The sequence below is a fragment of the Ischnura elegans genome, chromosome 6, assembly GCF_921293095.1.
Source record: "Ischnura elegans chromosome 6, ioIscEleg1.1, whole genome shotgun sequence".
In the NCBI taxonomy this organism is placed as follows: domain Eukaryota; kingdom Metazoa; phylum Arthropoda; class Insecta; order Odonata; family Coenagrionidae; genus Ischnura; species Ischnura elegans.
The window spans coordinates 117,533,603-117,552,560 of NC_060251.1; the positions used below are offsets into that span (position 1 = coordinate 117,533,603).

Sequence of the window (18,958 nt, forward strand, 5' to 3'; positions counted from 1 at the left end):
AGGCTTTCAAGTTGTTTTTTTTTAACATCTTTACATGATCAGGACCTGAACTGTTACGCTTGTGTTTGGAAATGAAAATAGGAAAAATCTTCGGATAAACCACTCACCAGTGGCGTAGCGAAAGAGGGAAGTTCGGAGCATCCGGACCCCCCGAAATATAAAAACACAATTACTTTTCCACATAAAAGGAAACAAAATATTGAAAAATCAGGAATTCACAATAAATTTCTTTGAAAAAAAAGAGGAGTTTTTTCGATTACGGAGGGCGCTAAAATAAGTTTGAAACCCTCTACTTTGTACCCTGTTGTTTAAAAATTTCCGTCGAAATTTCGGTCGAAATCACCGAAATTGATGAATAATACGAATCAGTGGCTGGGGCTCATGATCGGCTGGGGCCCTCCCCCGGATTTATACTCTTCTAGCGATTAAGATATGTTTCCATGCAGTGCTAAAGAAGTACAGTGGGAACTTTACTTCCATACTGCATTCTCTAATTCACTTTATAGCCTTTTCCCTTTCATTCTATCTAAAAATACTATCCTCCTCCTTCCCCTCCCCCGTTTACCTAACATTCTACTCTCAAGCACTATTTTCAACATACCCTCCCTGATAAGTACTCGCTCCATCCATTCTTTCAGTTTCCTTCATATCTCATCTAAAAGCTGTCTCTTCTCACCTACCATGTCCAGCACTTCGACGTTTCTCCTTCTCTCTGTCTACTTCACCTTCTCCATTCTTCTCCACACCCACATCTCGAATACATCCAGTCTTTTCTCGTCCTCCTACCTAGGTGTCCACGTTTCTGCACCGTAAAGCGCTACACTCCCGATCAGACTCTTCACTAACCTTTTCTTTAAATTCTTATGTAACGATACTGTCATAAGCTCCTTCCTGTTCACGAAAGCCTCCTTTGCTAATGCAATTCGCTTCCTGATGTCCTTGCTACTGTATACGTTTTCCTCTAATGTGTTGCCTAAATATCTGAATTACTCTTCCTGCTCAAGTTTTTCACCACATGCTTTTATCTTGAGTCTCTCATTCCTCGCTCGCGACGCTTTACAAAATCACATTACCTTAGTCTTCTTGTGATTTATCCTCACCCCATACTACTCGCACCGCTCATCTGACGCATCCACTAGAGCCTGCAGTCCCCTCGCTGACTGGCTAACCAACGCCTGATCATCCGCGAACCTTGCCGATTTAAACATCATTCCTCCCACTTTCACTCCAGCTTCCAACTCATCCCACGCTTCTCTTACCATTTTCTCAGCGTAAACATTTAAAAGCAGTGGCGATAGAAGACAGCCTTGCCTCACACCTCGGCCAATACTTGTCCACCCAGATTCTTCGTCCGCTACCCTCACTTGCGCAGTCTGGGCCATACACAGATTACGAATCAGTCGTCTCTCCCTCCAATTTACACTTATTCTAATGAGTATATCCATCAAATTTACCTAGTTTACCATATTTAATGGTTTTTCAAAATCCACGAAACGCAAAATCCATACACGTCGTGGTCGTATTCAAGGTTCTTCTCCACGAGGGACCTCATTATTGCTATTGCGTCACGAGTTGACTTCCCTTTTCTCTAAACCAAACTGATCTTCGACCAAATACTCGTTTGCCTTCGCCTACCTTTGTCTGTTCAATATTCTCAGTGCCACTTTTGCCGCATGCGATATTAGGCTGATAGTCCTATAATCTCCGCATTCCATAGCTTTCTTCTTTTTCGTTAGCGGATTAAAAACCGTCTTCACGAAATCCTCCAACATCCCTACTCATAGGTAATGCAGACTAGTTCGAAAAACCTTTTCTTACTATCCTTCCCTAGATTCTTCAGAACTTCACACGGGATATTGCCCATGCCAATTGCTTTCCTAGCCTTTATATCACGAAGTGCTCTCTCTATTTCCGAATCTAATATCCCCGACCCAAGATTATCCTCCTCCACTGCACTTTCCTCCTCTAATGTCAATCTCTCCGGCCTTCCGTCATACACATCTTCCATGTATCCCTTCCATCTACTCTGTACCTCTTCTTGCTCGTTTAGCATCCTCCGATCTTTAACCTTAATTTTAGACATGGCTTTTCTTCTTTTCCCGCCCGATAGCGACTTAACTGTGGAGTACAATGCGTCCACCTCTCCTTCCTTCTGGAGATTTTCCATTTCCTCACCATGCCTTTTCCACCAAGCCTCCCTTGCCTTCTTAGTTTCACGTCGTTATCGATTATTAAGTTCCCTACTTTTTCTTTTTTCCTGCTCTGTGTCCAGGTTCTTAGACTTCCTTCTCTCCTCCATTCCTTTTACCATTGCCTCCGTAACCCAAGGCTTCTTTATCCTTCTGCTGTCAACGTAGCCAATTGACTTCGGCGCCGCTTTGACCATTCCCGTTTTGATATTATCCCGCCATTCCTCTTCAGTGTGCGTACTTCCAATCTCCTGTATACTATTTTCCATTATTTCCTGATATTCTCTCCTCATAATAATAATAATATAATGCCTTTATTCGGGCGAGGTTGAGACTAAAAAGCCCCTCTTCCACCTTACCCCTCGATAGCGTCAATGCAAGCATATTAAAGAATGGTAGACAAACGCTTACAATACAAAGAATATACAATATACACTGTTTGTGAAATGTCAAAAATATAAACATCTAGATGTGAAAATTTTGTGTAAAAAAGATTTCTGTTTGTGGGAAAAACATGAGGATAAGGGTGTAATATCCTTCAGCAAAAAAACCCACTGCAGGAAACCGCCCACACAAGGAGGGGGGCGTGAAAAACCTGCGAAAACCTACTAAGCGAAAGCTAATGTAAATGCATGCAAAATACAACATAGTTCATTAGCATAGTCCCCTTCAGCGCTTCTGGATTCCATATCTTCGCCTTACTAACTTTCATAAGTCTTTTGAGTCTAACGTTGCATGTAATGAGCACTAGGTTGTGGTCTGAATCCGCATCCGCTGCAGGGAAGCTTCGCGAGTTTTTCACACAATTCCTAAACCCGTCTTACCGTAACGTAGTGTATCCGATCCCCTATATCCCCTGGAGTTTTCCGTGTGTACTTTCGCGCTATATGACGATTGAACCACGTGTTTGTGATGAATAATTTGTTTCTCGTACAAAATTCTGCTGCTTTCTCTCCCCTGTCGTTCCGTATTCCTAGACCAAAATCTCCAACTTCGTTTCCATCCCTCCCTTCCCCGACTGAGACGTTCCAGTCCCCCATCACTACCAGATTATTCTTACCCGGTGTGTCTCTAATTATTTCCTCGAGCTGTTCATACACCTCGTCTACTTCTTCCTCCCTATGATAGCTAGTGGGCATGTAAACTTGGACCACCACAAGGTTGGAGGGCCGCGCCTCAATTTCTACCTCCAGAATCCTATCGCTTACCTGGTCTATACCTACCCAAAGCTTACCCATGTTCCCGTTTAATACAAAAGCTACCCCTCGCTGGCTATCCTCCCCTCCACTATATATAACTCTATACCCATCACTCCAATAGTCCCCCCATCCCTCCACCTCACCTCGCATAATCCTAAGATATCTATCCTCCCTTTCTCCATTTCCCTTTTGGTATTTTCTAATTTCCCCGCCCTCATCATTGTCCTCGCATCCCACGTCCCTACATTTGTCGCCGTCTTCTTCTTCTCCATCTTCTTGTTCTTCTTTTTTTCTTTCTTCATTGCTGCTCCTGCTGATGATGATGATAAGTCTCTGCGAGGATTTCGCATGTTGACGACCCCGAAGACCTTGCCGACCTCGCTGCCGTGAACGACACCCGCCCTTTGCGGTCCGGTCCCGGGCGATGAGATTCCGAGCCTCATTTGGTTGTAATCCACGTTTTCAGGGAAGAGGTAGTTGGTAGGGTTTCCACTTCCATTACAACAGTGTTTTTTTATGTGGCACCATCGCGTGGACTACCTATCGTCCAGTTCCTACCGGGAATAATTTAGAAATAATCCCGCCAGTGCAGCTCTAGGGGTCTCGGGACCTCGCAAGCCTTTCCACCGCGACAAAGTTGTAGTCCATGATAGAGGCTTCCTCCGGAATACTTAAGGAAATTGGAAGCCCCAAAATGGATTTTCTCGCTATTCTGGCTCTGAAAAACTAGGTAAAAGTAGAACTACTACATACTAACTAAGTACTAGATAAAACTAGAAAATAGCGATTTCGCCAGAAAAAAATACTGTTAAAAGTGAAAATTTCTCATTTTATAAAATTTTAATTATGCAAATCTAAAGAAACCGCTAAAATTAGCTTATCGAGTTAATATATTCGGGCCCTTTCATAAACAATCATGTTCTCTTCTATCTTCCCGTACCTTCATTTCATTTATTTTTAATGAATGTTTTTACACTGAATATTTTATAAGTAAAGTAACTTATGAAATACTGGGCGTTTATAATTGTAATAAACTTTGGCTCAAGTAATCTGAGTCTTTTTTAATTAATCCTTTAACTTTACGTTTCACTTTAGACGCGAGCATGGCGGGGGAGAGGGGTTTAGCTCGGGGCCCGCGGTGATTGCCGACCTTACCAGACCGCCCCTGGGTCGTCCTTTATACCGTTTAGGTCCCCGAGGACCCTGGTTTTGTCTTCTCTGGAATCAGCAGGCTGCTCGGAGAGTGATTTTATGGCTTATGATTAACGTCACTCCAATGAGGAACTGCTCAGATTATTTATTCTTTACAATGAAGCTCTTCACAAGATTAGATTGACCGTCATGAAGAATATTATCTAGGTATGTCTTAACAAGTTTACCATCTTTAATTTCTTCTCTTGCGTTTATAATGATTAGAGGCGTATATTCTTGTGAAACCATAACTTATTTATGCCTTAGGGTATTAACGAATTTTTTGTTTTTAAGATTTATGTTAATATCTCCAATAATAATGGTTAATATTTTACTGGGTACCTTAGCTACGTGTTCAAGCTCTTCTCAGAAGAACAAAATGTTCCTATTTGGAGGCCTATAAATAGCAATTATCCTAACAAAGTATTTTATCTTTGATGTTTCAGTTCCCAATAATTGACTGTATACTGCACATATTGAGATCCCTAACAATTAAGTTGAGGTTTTGTTTTATGAAAATTGAAATACCTCTTCTCCTTCTTTACCATCTCTGATGGAGGAGAAGACATCAAATCCTTCCATTTCATTCAGACATACTTCACGCGTTTCTTTTCATACTTCACGCGTTAACGATATAAACCTCTCCTGGATGACAGTAGGTCATGTTATTTTGTTGCTGTGAAAAGCCTCGACTGAAATATGCCATGAAAATAATCCTCTGGCTTTGCAGGGTTCGGGTAGAGTGCGAGAAAGACGAACGAGTTCATTTTGAAGTCACGTTTTCCTCCAAATCATCCGTCAAATCAAATGCATGTCCCGAGATGCCTCTGGGAATATTTGTTTCGAATACAGTTGCCAAGGTGAGCTTCATTGGGGGCGGGAGTGAATTCAGAGTATGAAAGACAAGGGGCGATGCGCACAATGGCGCTGTCAGCAACTGAAGATCTCCCCCCCCTTTCCCACCACGGAATATGAAATCATTTGACACTTCCCCGTCGCGAAGGCACTTGTGATCCATTGCTCAAATAAACAAGTCCACCTTTTAATTTAATACATGTATTTATTAACACAAACAAGATATTTCTAAACCTTATTCTGTATAACTCTTGACCTTGACTAGCTGAATAATACACTTACTCAGTACTTGAACTCTTCGTAGATAATAATCATAATAATAGTAATGTTACATGGGAGTAGATAATAGGAATCCCACCTTCTAATATCATCATCTAATCATCTGCACGTCATATGTTACAACGAACAAGTTACATAACATCATACATTAGGTACATGCATTTTTGTCAAATTCAATCATAATAATATACAATTTACATAAATCTGCTTGTCTACAAGCGCCGCAAGGGTGCGGGAGTAACATTTCACGAGTAATTTACGGGTAGGAGAGAGAGAGAATGAATACACTTGAGGGCGTTAGTGCGCACTCTTCATCAAAGTCCTCTGGATCGCCTCATCGTCACTGCGGAGCGGAGTCGTCGCTGCAACCCACCATTCCTGGGCACATCACTGATGGCGCTTTCACTAAGTCGAAGCACTGGAGTTCTTTTATTTTCAATTTTCCTATTGAAAATTAAGTGAAAAGGGCAATTCGTCAGCAACAAACTTCTTAAATGAGTCTCAGGATCTTCATGATTTCAATAAACCTTAAAAAAAAGTGACATGGGCCCATGAACTTCCTCGTTAGACTGTAGAGGGCGTTCAGCCTAGCAATGGCGGACACGGACATTTCCCAATGGTAGAAGCGTATGCGACTTGGAGAGGGAGTATATCTAACGAGAGCAATGTGGAGGACTCGGAAGGTGTCACTTGCAAGCGGACACTCGCAAAGACCACTGCCGTCCGTCATGTTGAGGATTCATTTACGTTGCCACTTATCAATCGGCGCTTTTTCATTAGAGTTCCATGTTCGCGGCCATGAGTTCAGGGCGTTCTGTTCGTTATTTGGCAGTCTGGAATTCGCATTAGCACTGAAAAGTTATGAATCCGATCCGTGTCCTCATTACGAATATTAATTTTGGTTGGCGGCCCTCCTCATGGTTCGCGAAAATCGGATCGCTCCGCCTTAAGCGACGCGAGTGGCGACTTTTGTGATCATTCAAGTGCTCTGTGAGTGGGAGCGGAGCACATATCGTCCGGCCGGAGGGCCCTCGTCTGTTGTGGGGTGGCCGTGAGTTGATGGTCGGCGTCTGCGGCAGTCGTGCATTCATTTCGTGTTGCTCGGTGCGTGCGTGTGTATTGGAGTGTGCTGCCGTGCGTGCCAGGGCTCATGCGCCCCTCTCTCGTCCGGGCCTCGAACCCCGGCTCTCTGCCGCCGGTGCCGCTCTCAGAACCAGTACAGCTCCTTGCCGCTCTCCTGCATTCCGTTGCTCGAAGACTCGATGCCTCCTGCCAACGAGAAGAGAAGAAAACCAATCAAAATCCAGAGGAAGTGGGATGCGACTAGGGCTGTGCGAGACTCTCGACCACCCGAAGAGTCTCGGCGGTCGAGACGAGAATTTCATTTCTCGGCATTGTCGGGACGAGACTCTCGGCGCGGCGAGAGTCTCGCCTGGGTCGAGAGTCGAGAAGTCTCACCCCTTCGAGATTTCTCTGCACCGGTCGAGACTCCCGACTCCCCGAACTATTTCCACTTAAAACATTGAAAATAACTCAGCAAAAAGATTATTTAAGACATCTTATATATTTCCAAAAGTAAAAATAGTTGTAATATAAGATCGACATTGACAACTTAAGCACATTTAATTATTTAATTAACCAAAATTGACAGGTAACCATGGACCTTAGTTACCATAAATAAACATTGCCAAAAAATTATATAAAATTCTATAGAATGAGGAACTTGCATGGGTCGTAGATTACTCTAAAAACAATTTTGAATGAGTAAAATGGATATGTTAGCTCGCAAATATACCTTCAGTTTCTCCATTCAACATCAAAAGAAATAAAAAAATTGCATTTAAAATCGAGAAAAATTTCTCTGAGCCGACCACTGCGCGAAGACACCCGAGCGTTGCCGAGGCCAGGCGTGACGTCATAGGTGCCTAAACAACCGTAGGGAGTTGGGAAATACGCTGAGCGCATGATGTAAAATTTGTATTGTGGGAGTATTTAGCCGCTCATGGTCACTTTATTTTGTTCTGTTATTCTTGGGCAAGTTTTCCTATTGCTATTGTGCCACGATTATTACTTGAGATATTAATAATGCGACATCGGGATGATGAAGTACAAGCGTTTCACTTCGTATGTTTTAGTTATCAGAAAAATTTATGATAACGTTGCCACTCGTTCGAATAGTACACCTGAAATTCATCTACATCTACATAATACACCGCAAGCCGCCTAAAAGGCGTGTGGCATGGGGTGTTAGGACACCAGCTTTTTTTTTAGGACACCAAAAATTGATGCCACGACCCTCATAAAATTTGTTAAGACAAATTATTGCTATACGTCGGCGGCAAATCGAGATGTAAAAGAAACTTGTAATACTAGAGGATAACGATCGTAAGCTGTGCTGTTGACATTAAGAGTAAGTTGTGCTGTTGACATTAAGAGTAAGTTGTGCTGCTGAATTTGGCAACGCCGAATTAGCGGAGAAGGTAGTCCTATCCATCCTACGGTACGAATTCACAGCAAAACAGTGTGCACACAATCCATATGTGAGATCGCGAATCGGTTCCGCTGCCAACACACACACAAGCTACAACATATTTCAATAATATATGTAAATCCATAAACAATATACTAGCATATACCATAAAAATATAGTGGGAAATAGGCAAATATTCTTATCAAAAAATGGAGGTCACTGTCACATTCTTATATTCATCACGTACAACTTACAGTAACAGAGCTCGTTATGATGGAAACAACTATTTATTCACTGATTTAAACCCTTAAATTAGCCCACACAAGTGACACAGGTGACTTTTCTCACTAATATTCGTTGAAATAATGGAATAACAAACTTCACACACAGTTTTTATTTCAATAGCTTGATCGTGAAATATCATATCTACGGTGAACAACGGAGGTTAACACGCCACTAACAATTTTTACACTACTGTTAGACATTTATCGATAGCGTAATAGCTTTTCTCACAATTCAATCATGATGAAACACTGATAACTCTTGGCCGACATTTTTCAACCTTGTCAAACTTTGAGCATTACAACCATTGGCACTGTGATTATTAGCAGTAGCTTAACGGGAGATGTCACGTTGAAAATAACACTATTTTGGCACAAAAATGTTCCTAGATGTCTCCAATCAGCGAGCAAAAGTTGCATTGACTGGAACTCACCCCATAACACAAGCACAGACAGTCCTAAACGACGAATTCTCCGGTACCTACGAATAAACGGATGAAGTTATTGTATATAAAAGCATAGCGGACATTAGTAAACATCAAAATCGTTCTAATTACATACTTAAATGAATGATATGCCGTCGATAACATTAACGTATCCCCCTTCCAACGGCCGTGGCTCAAACTCCTACATCGATGTTATTTAGGTATTGTAAAATTTTTGGTTTAACTGCTCCAGTTTTATATTTTATGCCCTAACTCAGATATTAATACTTATTATAAATAATGCAAAATATGAGGACTTCCAAGCCTCTATCGTCGGATATTTATCTTTAAATAGAAAATAATCAACACGTCTAACAAACGAAGCTTTCACAACTGCTGGCAACTATTACAAACAATCACAACAATAGCTTCGAGTGATGTTTAGGCACCTTTGACGTCATCGAGGCTTCGTCGGCAGCGGCTTGGGGGGTGAGGTAGTTTTTCCCGCGCTTTAAAATTCGTTATATTTATCATTGAATATCTCGCGAAGGAAAACTCAGATTTACATGCTGTTTTCTTTGTTGTATTCAGAAAATAATTTTCTGTCCGCCTGTGAAATAAAAAAAATTCATGCAAGTTCCCCATTAGACTATGATCTCTTCTTTTTTGTAAATTGACAAGTGAATGTTTATTTTTTTATATTACTATAGTAAAAAACATTTAAGTAACCATTTAACATGCTTATGTATCAGAATTATATGCTCAATTTCATTATAAGCCCTGATAATGGTTTGTAAATAAACGGAAACGTCAGATAATTTACATTTCAATTTAAAAACCTACACTCCAAGATTTAAATTTTATATTAAATATTGAGGTCAGGGAAAGGAAATAGTTTTTTTTCCAAATCTATCGTTGGGAACTCTATTAGCATCATACAAACTCTTTAAAAAATTGAATTTGATGGGTAAATCATTAAATAAAATATTTTTAGTATGTGAATAAATCCGTAACAGTCGTAAGGGATACCTTAGTAAACTCTATCATGGGCTGATTGCGGTATTTATCGGAAATTCTCGCCTTGCTCGGGAGTCTCGACCGGTGTCGAGAACTATCGTAGGAGCGAGACTTCTCGACTCTCGTCAAGACACTCGACCCAGGCGAGACTCTCCCCGACAATGCCGAGGACTGAAATTCTTGTCTCGACCGCCGAGACGAGACTCCCGCACAGCACTAGATGCGACACTGTATTGAGCAGCAGTGCACGACCAACAATCCTAATTCCCAGATTGCCTTCCTTGATTTCAATGTCTCTCTTGTCTATAACAAATTTCTCACCTCTGTCCATGCAAAACCCACGAATAAGCGGCAACTTAAGCAGTTGTCATCCTTCCCACAATAAACGCTCCCTCCCCTACCCCCTTTCCATTCGAGGCCACCACATTTGTAATAACCCTGATATCCTAGGACAATTTCCTTCACAGCCTTCACCGTTCCCTCCTCCAGAGAGGCTACTCAGAGTCCCTCCTGAATAAAAAAATGTCAAGCACAGATGCCCCCAAAACCTTGCAATATAAACAAACAAAATGACCTTTCCCTTAGCACTACTTACTCTCCTGGAATACAATCCCAACAATCCATTCTTAAAGACCTTTCCCCTATCTTAAAACATAATAAGACTACAGCCAATCTTTTTTACAAAAACCCTACGTCCACTTTCGGACGACCAGCAAACCTTTCCAATTTCTTCGGCTCAACAAAACCCTCACAAAGGTCACCCACTACTCCCAATAGGATACCTTCGCCCTCCGGTCATCCCAGATGCAAGACCTGCCCAATTTTCACCCCTCCTTCTATCCCCAGTCATGTCGTCTCCTCCCTACCACCCCTGCGGACTCTTTTACTTCTTAAAAAGTAATCTATCTCATTCAATGTAAACACTGTCCTTCCTTCAAGGTAAATCCCCAACTCCACTCCACCTAAGAATCAACAACCACAGGACTTGCAGCACTTCCTCTCACTTTGCGTCCCTCCCTGTGGCAAAACATGCACCCACTCGTCAGCGTACATTTAATGATCGCGGCACTGTTTCAGTTTTTGGCCTCCCTTCCCGTACAGACCACCCACTTAAACTTAACACTTGGCCGTTGACAGCATTTCTCCCTCCCGGCTTGAATATCAACGAATATGTTATCCTTTTAATTGCCTCAGCCCACTCTTCCCCCCCCCCCCCCCCGTTGCACCCTTCTTCCCCACTTTTCCCCCTCCCTTTGCTCTTTTTCATACTTTACCTTCAGTCTTCTCCCTAACTCTGAGGAAGGTGGATGTGCCCCACCGAAAATTTAGTGTCGTGATTGCTTTTATCTTTAATTGTGCCTTTTTCTGAGTGTTCCCAATCTGGGATATTTTCATGCTATACACCTCATAGAGGAACACATTTTTTGATAACTTTATAAATGTTCCAATTTTCGATGAAAATGAAGATGTGGGTGAATCAGATAGCTGGCTCCAATATACATTTTATTTTTCATAGCCAATCAATGTCAGTTGCGACTGAAATAAATATGTTGGCCAAGTAAAGAAAATAAATCAGCTCTTCGCATCCGTAATGTGTCCGTAGGAAAATAAACCAAATGTTGCAAATATTTTGTGCGTTGAGAGAGCGAATGTGAGAGCGACTTCTGCGCATTGGGAAGGGAAGACCAGGTTCACGCGATCCTCATCCCTCAAACCAAAGATCGCTGCGGAGAAACAAGTTCTGCATTCGACAACATTGCACCGCGGTCGATTTTTAACGTGAGATCGGTAACTGATTATGTATCCGAAGTTCTTCGATTTTCCGGAAATTTGTTATGATCACGCACGATCAACACAGTAAGCATTGCGTCTCCGTTTTAAGGAGCCAGCTACGAAAGTTGTCCGAGGCATGAGCATGAAAAAATAAACCTTTTTTTGTTGAAATCACGAAATCATCCGCTCTTCCACAATTGCGCTTCCTCGCTCGAACATTCTCTCTCTCTCTCTTATTGTGTGACACCCCCTGCCACACATCCCCTCTATCCACTGCTGCTCTTGGCGCCAATAAATCCCGCTCCTTCGATTCGCTCCTCTTTTGTCGCCGTCCATGATTCATCGCGCCATTCAATTGTTTTCCTTTCGAAAGAGTTCGCCGTCCAATTGACCGCTCTGCTCGCTTCGCAACTTCAAATTGAAGTGCACTCCATAACTCACTCCACTCATTCCCTCTACACTCGCCAAGTGCTGCGCATTTGTTGCGCCAGTCTCTGTGTTTTTTTTAGCGAAATCAAACGCGTTATGCCTCGTTCACATTACGATTGTCCGAGCGATCGTCCTAACGATAGTCGGCCGAACTAGCCGTGTGAATGCATGTCCTGACAATAGTTCACGTAGTTCCGAACGTTGCCACTTTACGATGGTTAGGCGCTGGGAGACCGGAAACGGAAGCGACAAGAGAAAAACGAAAAGGTCGTAAAGCTCTATTTTTTTCATGGATTTGTCCTAGGAAGGGAGAATATGAGCGGAAGAAAAATTATCCTGTAAATACACGTGGAACACAGTAATATCTTGACCCTGCATACCTCAACAGCTTTGCTAACCGTCAATTTCCCGTTCACTTTAGATATCAGCACTAGAGGGCAGCCCAGGTTTTAACCATCGTCGTGTGAATGCACGATTGTTCCGACGATTGCTGGAACAATCGTAATCTGAGCGAGGCATTAGCCACTGAACTCGAAGCAATCGAATGGTGACCGCTGTCCGCTCGGCAATGCACCGCACCATGCAGTGGAGCTGTCGAAGCCAAATCGTCCGGGATCTCCAAACTTGGCCGACTCCCATGTACTCCTTATATATGAAATGGGAAGATAGGCTTTGGATGGTGCATTTTGAGGAGCAAACACTTTCGCATAGTTACAAGTCGCAAGATTAGATCTTCCAAGTCGCAATCTCATCCGAATTTTTTAGCTGGGTACATTCTCGGATGGGCAATTTCCCATGCATATTTAAATGGAGCGCATTTCTGTGGAGGTCTTTCCCAAGATGGCCAGATGCAAAAATTCAATTAGGGAGGAGGTATCTGACTTCCATTGTTTATAGCTCGGCGATGTTGGTAGGCCTTGAAAGAGTCGGATGTGGAACATGTTGTGCCACGAAATTGCGTGTTAACCCGCTTTTGCACGCCAATAGAATATACGTGCGTTTACGGAGAGTGTGCATTTATCAAAGGATTGTACTAACTGCAAAAAGCAGCTGATTAAAACATACCTTAAGGAAAGAGTGCGGATTCATTTGAGTTATTCATTGAGGAAGTAACGGTTGATTTCTGAAAACAACGAATAGAATTCGATTATTATTACTTATGTAATAGTAGACTTTTGGAATGCGTATGAGTAGAATATCCGAAGAGAGAATCTTCTCCTTCATCAAGTAAGCAAATAGTGGATCTCAGTGGCGTAGCGAAGGGGGGGGATTTGGGGAAAAAATCCCCCCCCCCCAGAGCTCAGAGAAAATTGTAAGTTTAATCTATTTTACTTAATTGGATCAGTATTACTTATAGAATAGAGTTAGGATTAATCAAATATCCCTGAGAAAGCCGTAAAACTCACCATTTTACCCATTATTCTTAAAAATTCTCTGAGGAGGGCCCCCGCAACTCCCGCTTACCCTGGCGGGCATGCAATACCCCCACACCTCTAAGTATTAGTCGCGCCTAAACCCCCCTAACTTTAATTCTAAGCTGTGCCCCTAGTGGAGCTGCCATATAGCTGCAGAGTCTCCGCCCATTGGTTTTTCGCTCGATTAGATGCAATGTGCGGAGAGCATTCGTGCCAAGCACCTAGGGTCTGAAGAAGGAGCTGTTCCCCTCTTCGCGTGATTTCATATCGGAGCCCCCGACCCTTGCTGACCGCTTCGTCGATCGACCCCTCGATGTAATTGCCTACGCCGCCTCCTCCACCCTCACGCCATCTGGACGCCATTTTGTCGACACGCCCAAGACTCTGCAAGCGAATCATCACGAAAATCTACGTAGAAGCGTGAATATTCCCGAGCGAGTGCGCTTCGCCGTTCACATCTCCTACTAAGGCTGTCTTTTCCCAAAATGTAAGGCTCAATCGACGAATATTACAAAAGGGGATCTTCGATTCGACCTCTAAATGTGTTGTCACCCACCGCGAATGCATAGGAGTTTACAAAAGTCGCCACTCATGTCTCTGACGGACAAATTGATCCTACTTTCACCGGGAAAAACGGTATAATTAGGGGCATTAACCGAAATGTATACACATTATGATAAGATCTATCAGATTCATTACTTTTCAAGGCTATTCCTTGCAATGAAAAACATTATACTGCTGCGTATTATAAAAAGTGGACCGAATTACACTCATCACAGCGCCGCGGAAATTTTTGAAAACTGATTGAAATGCGACCGAAGAGGCAAAAGAAATGAGCCTTCAGTGAGATGGGATTGGGGGCCTCCTTAATTCACTCCCCTTGGCTCAATCACTAAGAGGCGCGTCACATGCGCGTTGATGCTGTTCAGCTGTTTTAATGCCACTACTTGTACCTTGCCTGCCGGATTACATCATTTGAGCGTTCAAACGCACGAGCAAAGGAAGGAACTGGCTCTTGAGTTCCTTCGGTTGTGTCAGAGTGGAATGGGTAGCCCCTAAGAGACATTCAAGTTTGACATTATCTATTGCTTTTTATATTTTTTTCAGGAAAACCTGTGTTCTATCGAAGCAATAACAAGTTTTAACGCTTTTAATTTTAAACGCTTGTAGCAAAATTATTTGTTTCTGCACCTTAAATTAAGCTCAAAAACTTGTGGATTCTGATGAGTGGTTATTTCCCGTAAAAGGTGTCGTTATCTACTAGTATAAACTAACTAAACATAAAAATATCCCAGGTTGGGCAGAAACACAGGACACAAAAAGATAAAAACATACTCATTCAGCATTTGACAGTCGTATTTCATCAACAAAAGTGGGTACATCAAAATAAATAAGTAATGAAAACATTTTTACGTCACACTTTTATTAATGTCGTTATTATGATGCTTTGAATAAATACCAAAATAAAACCCACATAAACAGTGATTGTGACGTGATAACACGTTTTTTCTTTGAATATCGAATTGGAAAATTCGACTTCAATGACTTTTGCGATCGAAAAATTCAGAAACGAAAAGTATAACACCGGGGTGAATCTTTTTAAGATACGAAATTTCGCTGATCACTCAAGTCCTATCAACCCAACTGTTGATACTCGTGGTAATTTTTATGTCAAAGATTATGGAGTAAAAGAGGGTCTTACTTTATGTAATCAGCCGTGGGGACTTAATCGTGACACTAACATTGCCGGCGATGTAGTGAGCTCCCGTGGAGCGAACGAGGTCAGACAGCTCATGATTTTCTCCCCCCCCCCTCCCGCCCCCCTCGCGCTCTTCCGGCGAACTTGGCGGTTTGGCCTTGAATGGAGAGATAATTTGCTCACGAGGTACAAAGCAAATGAAGCCGCCTTTGATATCCTGGGCCTTAATATCTATCCCACCTCCGTGATTAATAATAATCATCCCTCCAACCGCCCGCGAAACCAACCTCTTTCGGAGCGAGGTTTTTTTCTAATTTTTTCGATAACTACACGGATGAAGAACATCTAAATGACAAATATTGCTCCGGTGTCGCGAGAAGAAGTGTCATTTGCAAATAAATTGTTTCATGCAATAGCATTTTTTATTCCATCTCTTTGCTAAAATCTTTCATCATTGGCTTACAATTGCGGATTTTCCGATAGAATGAGGATTTTTAAAAACTCTCTTCAATAATTTACATCTATTCAACATACTTCCCCACATATCTTTAAGAGCGACACGGAGAACTTAATATTAGAGCGCCACTATATTTCCAGGTCCGATTAAAGTGATAAATTAAGAGAGATTTTTTTGCCGAACAGATAAATATATATACTATAATTTTTGCTTAATAATTCCTCGGTATTTCGATTAGTAGTTCAAAACGATTGAAAATCTCTATTTATATTTATTTACGATTAGTTGATACGAAAAGGGGATGTAAGCAACATCTGCAGTAGCCATTGGAGACGACCATGCTCATTTTCATACCCTAATGGCGAGTGTGGTGACCGTTGACGGTTTCAGCTCAGCATCTGAGAAAGTATTAGTTAGGAAAGTAATTGCTGGACGAGTGAGTGAGGTACAATCGGGTTTAAAATTTTAGTCCGGAGTTATTTTGCTTCAAACATATTCTTCCGTCCCTTCCAGCAATTGCGAAAATACATTTTGAAATGTTTTGGGAAATGCTTTTGCGGCGATAATCATATGAGGCGCTATTTTCCGGTGTATTGATGTGAAAGGATGACGTACGCAGATGGTGAAATTCGCTGCATGATTTTCGGATGATGAGGCGTCGTCGCTCCTCTTTAGAATGCCCTCCCTCCCTCCTCCCCCCGCCCCGCCCCTTTGTTCTCTCTCCAGAGAGCAAATTCCAACCGCCCCCACGCACATTCCACCCCATTTCGCCCCTATCCAATACCACTCGCCATCTCCCGGCAGAAATGCGGCACTAGCTCGGGAGGGAGGAAGTGCGTGCGTGCCTGCGTTGCCGCGCAACCAAACTGTGAGGCTCACGAATGAGTTGATTGTTGGTTGAGTACGCGTAGCAAAGGCGACCGGAATTAGTGGAATCCACGCATTCATTGATGCGCCGCATGCGCGTTCCCGCTGTCCCGGTCAGTTCACCCTAGTTCACCCTAACCAGCCAGATGACAATTCATTGGTTTTGTGCGCAATTGTTTATGTTGTGTTCTGTTTGTGTGAGCAGAAACTTATAACTAATAAATGAGGAGTTTAACAATAATATTGTTAGGATTTAGTACATTGACAATATATTTGGGTACATATATCAATAGGCTTAGGTTACATTAAAATATGAGTTAAATTTACAATTTTGTTATAATATATATGATGAATATGTATATATATTTTTTTTCTTTTGATATATATATTTTTTGGGTTAATATAATTCATTGTTGTAATTTTTTTCTTTTTTCAATTGTTTTAAGCATTTTTTAGGAATCAGTTGAATGCCCCCTTTTAAATTTACAACAAGACGCCACGGCCTATTCCGATTTAATAATCGAACTGGTTCAAGTCACAAGCTGGTGACAATCATTTTCTCTTAAATACTTAGGGATGCTGGTTGATCAGGGAACGATGCATAGTATTTTTTCTTAAATTTGAAATTAAAGCACCATATTTATATAATTGAAATAATTCAAGGTTAAGCACGTATCACAATTAATTCCCCCAGAAAGCGGGCCATCATTTTAACTCAAATCTCAGTTGATTATGTTTGCGGCATGAGGCTTGCAGGGGGCGTAATACGGTTGCTTGCGTGCTTCTCTTCCTCTGGTGCACCTGCTGGACTCAAAGGGTTTACGATTTGAAATATGAAGTGAAACACTTTGCACTTTCCACTTCATATTTCATAATGGATCTCCACAAAGTATCTGCCTCATCCATCCAGTTTACGATTTGCTCGAGAGAGTTGATTTTTTAAAAGTAAATTGGTAGAGCATGTTCTTTGGGGGAGGCAAACGATAGCTGAGGTCATTCTCGTTCTGTAGGGATGAGTGGGGAAGGTAGCCTTAGGGAAACCCGGCGGCGGCATTATGCTGCTCTCAATGCTGCGCCTAGGGGACCACGGTGTAACGTCCCATCCGACGGACGGAGTGCTGTACTTGAATTCCCCCCACAAAGCACCTCAAGCAGGGATGTCCATGGAAAATATTTGCCACCGCAGGAATTTAACCGCCTCCGGCCCACGAGGCTAAAGAAAAGTTAATTTTTAGAGATCGAAACTGGCAATTGTAACTCTTTCCGTATTTACTACCGGTCGCAAAGGGTTTTTATTTCACATTTAGGATTGCTAATTATGATGTTCTCTATTTTGCAATGCATTGCCATTAATTTGCACATCGAGCGTGCTGACTCTCCGCTCAAACGTAAATTTCGAGTTGGCCATACTAACGTTTTCTCATCACGTCCGGAAACGAGGCATTGAGCGACCAACCACGATGACGCGACGCACAGTGGTCCGGATCCGGAAAAAGGTGGACAAAAATCATTTTTCCGACTTTCTTGAAACTCGCTTAGACTATACAAGTTATGTAGTAATATGTCTGGGGTATCACCTTTCATGCTTAATTTGTTATTTAAAAAATTGTTTGCTTAGATATATTGCGTCCAAGTAGCACTATTTCTAATGGAAACTCGATTTTTCCGTTTTTTCGAAAATAACGTATTTTAGATTTATTTTTGGCTTTACGCCGCCAATTATATTCGTAAATAACTTGGCAATATAGTAATATAGACATTGTACTGTCATAAAATATATATTTTAACCTTTTGGAGATGTTGATGATTGCTGTAGAATTATTTGAAGAGGAGTAATTTTTTTTCGGAAAAATTTGCATAAATGTTGAGTTATAAAAAAAGTGACGTAGATTTGCGCAAATTCGGCTATTAGTGACAATAAAGTACAGTATTATAAAGATATTAATAAAGAAATCAGCTGCAAATCTGTGCGAGTCAGCGAATAACAACGATTTATGTTCCTAGCCGCGGTAGACGTGAGCGTCGACACGCTAGCATCAGCGCAGTGTAGGCACAGGGTAAAATGTGTCGCCCAATGTTTCATGGGCCAGAATCACAAAAATAAGAATTTTAGCATTTTAAAACCTATTTTATACTTTGCAATCATCCAAACTTTATCTGTGTGTGGACCAATAGAATAATTTCGGAACAATTTGAATTAAGTTAAGCGCAATTAGGACGCTGGGAGAGGAGATAAAATATTTTCTTCGATCGCTTCTCTGAACGACTTCAATCGCGTTTTGGTAATCTATTGAAGTAAATACGACAGGCAACATACACTGCTACTGGGAAAACCCACTACCGGCTTCCCTTTATTTCAATCCGAAGTGGCAAGAGACCCGTTACCCGAACACGCGCCGGAGCTTAGGGAAG

General features: G+C 41.9%; 1 protein-coding gene across 1 annotated transcript in view; it reads right to left on the reverse strand.

The window, feature by feature from the left end:
• Positions 1-5,619: 5,619 nt before the first annotated feature.
• Positions 5,620-18,958, reverse strand: part of LOC124161575 (transcription factor Maf-like) — a 41,665-nt gene continuing 28,326 nt past the window's right edge. The window contains exon 3 of the mRNA XM_046537954.1: positions 5,620-6,982. Coding sequence (XP_046393910.1) covers positions 6,921-6,982 — 62 coding nt within the window. The 3' untranslated portion in view covers positions 5,620-6,920. The remainder of the gene's footprint in view (positions 6,983-18,958) is intronic.